At 56.6% G+C, this 2,168-nt stretch overlaps 1 protein-coding gene across 1 annotated transcript in view; it reads left to right on the forward strand.

Moving 5' to 3' along the window:
• The window catches only part of APOE (apolipoprotein E), a gene marked incomplete at its 3' end in the record, with an annotated part of 3,178 nt that extends 1,010 nt beyond the window's left edge, over positions 1–2,168 (forward strand). Inside the window, exons 3-4 of the mRNA XM_011975137.1 lie at positions 1,210–1,402; positions 2,021–2,168. Coding sequence (XP_011830527.1) covers positions 1,210–1,402; positions 2,021–2,168 — 341 coding nt within the window. The remainder of the gene's footprint in view (positions 1–1,209; positions 1,403–2,020) is intronic.

Raw genomic sequence — 2,168 nt, forward strand, 5'->3', positions numbered from 1 at the left:
CAGAGTCTCACTCTGTCGCCCAGGCTGGAGTGCAGTGGCGCAATCTCAGCTCACTGCAAGCTCCGCCTCCCGGGTTCACGCTATTCTCCCGCCTCAGCCTCCCGAGTAGCTGGGACTACAGGCGCCCGCCACCATGCCCGGCTAATTTTTTGTACTTTGAGTAGAGAAGGGGTTTCACTGTATTATCCAGGATGGTCTCTATCTCCTGACCTCGTGATCTGCCCGCCTTGGCCTCCCAAAGTGCTGGAATTACAGGCGTGAGCCACCGCGCCCGGCCTCCCCATCCTTAATATAGGAGTTAGAAGTTTTTGTTTGTTTGTTTTTGTTTTGTTTTGAGATGAAGTCCCTCTGTCGCCGAGGCTGGAGTGCGGTGGCTCCCAGGCTGGAGTTCAGTGGCTGGATCTCGGCTCACTGCAAGCTCCACCTCCCAGGTTCACGCCATTCTCCTGCCTCAGCCTCCGGAGTAGCTGGGACTACAGGAACATGCCACCACACCCGACTAACTTTTTTTGTATTTTTAGTAGAGACGGGGTTTCACCATGTTGGCCAGGCTGGTCTGGAACTCCTGACCTCAGGTGATCTGCCTGCTTCAACCTCCCAAAGTGCTGGGATTACAGGCGTGGGCCACCGCGCCCGGCTGGGAGTTAAGAGGTTTCTAATGCATTGCATTAGAATACCAGACACGGGACAGCTGTGATCTTTATTCTCCATCACCCCACACAGCCCTGCCTGGGGCACACAAGGACACTCAATACACGCTTTTCCGCTAGGCACGGTGGCTCACCCCTGTAATCCCAGCATTTTGGGAGGCCAAGGTGGGAGGATCACTTGAGCCCAGGAGTTCAACACCAGACTCAGCAACATAGTGAGACTCTGTCTCTACTAAAAATACAAAAATTAGCCAGGCCTGGTGCCACACACCTGTGGTCCCAGCTACTCAGGAGGCTGAGGCAGGAGGATCGCTTGAGCCCAGAAGGTCAAGGTTGCAGTGAACCATGTTCAGGCCACTGCAATCCAGCCTGGGTGACAGAGCAAGACCCTATCTGTAAATAAATAACACTTTTCAAGTGATTAAACAGACTCCCCCCTCACCCTGCCCACCATGGCTCCAAAGCAGCATTTGTGGAGCACCTTCTGTGTGCCCCTAGGTACTAGGTGCCTGGACGGGGTCAGAAGGAACCTGAACCACCTTCAACTTGTTCCACACAGGATGCCAGGCCAAGGTGGAGCAACCGGTGGAGCCAGAGACAGAACCCGAGCTTCACCAGCAGGCTGAGTGGCAGAGCGGCCAGCCCTGGGAGCTGGCACTGGGTCGCTTTTGGGATTACCTGCGCTGGGTGCAGACACTGTCTGAGCAGGTGCAGGAGGAGCTGCTCAGCCCCCAGGTCACCCAGGAACTGACGTGAGTGTCCCCATCCCGGCCCTTGACCCTTCTGGTGGGCGGCTATACCTCCCCAGGTCCAGGTTTCATTCTGCCCCTGCCACTAAGTCTTGGGAGTCCTGGGTCTCTGCTGGTTCTAGCTTCCTCTTCCCATTTCTGACTCCTGGCTTTAGCTCTCTGGAATTCTCTCTCTCAGTTCTGTTTCTCCCTCTTCCCTTCTGACTCAGCCTCTCACACTCGTCCTGGCTCTGTCTCTGTCCTTCACTAGCTCTTTTATATAGAGACAGAGAGATGGGGTCTCACTGTGTTGCCCAGGCTGGTCTTGAACTTCTGGGCTCAAGCGATCCTCCCACCTCGCCTCCCAAAGTGCTGGGAATAGAGACATGAGCCACCTTGCCCGGCCTCCTAGCTCTTTCTTCGTCTCTGCCTCTGCTCTCTGCGTCTGTCTTTGTCTCCTCTCTGCCTCTGTCCCGTTCCTTCTCTCTCGGTTCACTGCCCTTCTGTCTCTCCCTGTTCTCCTTAGGAGACTCTCCTCTCTTCCTTCTCGGGTCTCTCCGGCTGATCCCCATCTCACCCACACCTATCCCAGCCCTTCTCGCCTCCCTCTGTGCGCACACCCTCCCGCTCTTTCGGCTGCAGGACGCTGATGGACGAGACCATGAAGGAGTTGAAGGCCTACAAATCGGAACTGGAGGAACAGCTGAGCCCAGTGGCGGAGGAGACGCGGGCACGGCTGTCCAAGGAGCTGCAGGCGGCGCAGGCCCGGCTGGGTGCCGACATGGAGGAC

Source organism: Mandrillus leucophaeus, unplaced genomic scaffold (assembly GCF_000951045.1).
Source record: "Mandrillus leucophaeus isolate KB7577 unplaced genomic scaffold, Mleu.le_1.0 Scaffold151, whole genome shotgun sequence".
In the NCBI taxonomy this organism is placed as follows: Eukaryota; Metazoa; Chordata; class Mammalia; order Primates; family Cercopithecidae; genus Mandrillus; species Mandrillus leucophaeus.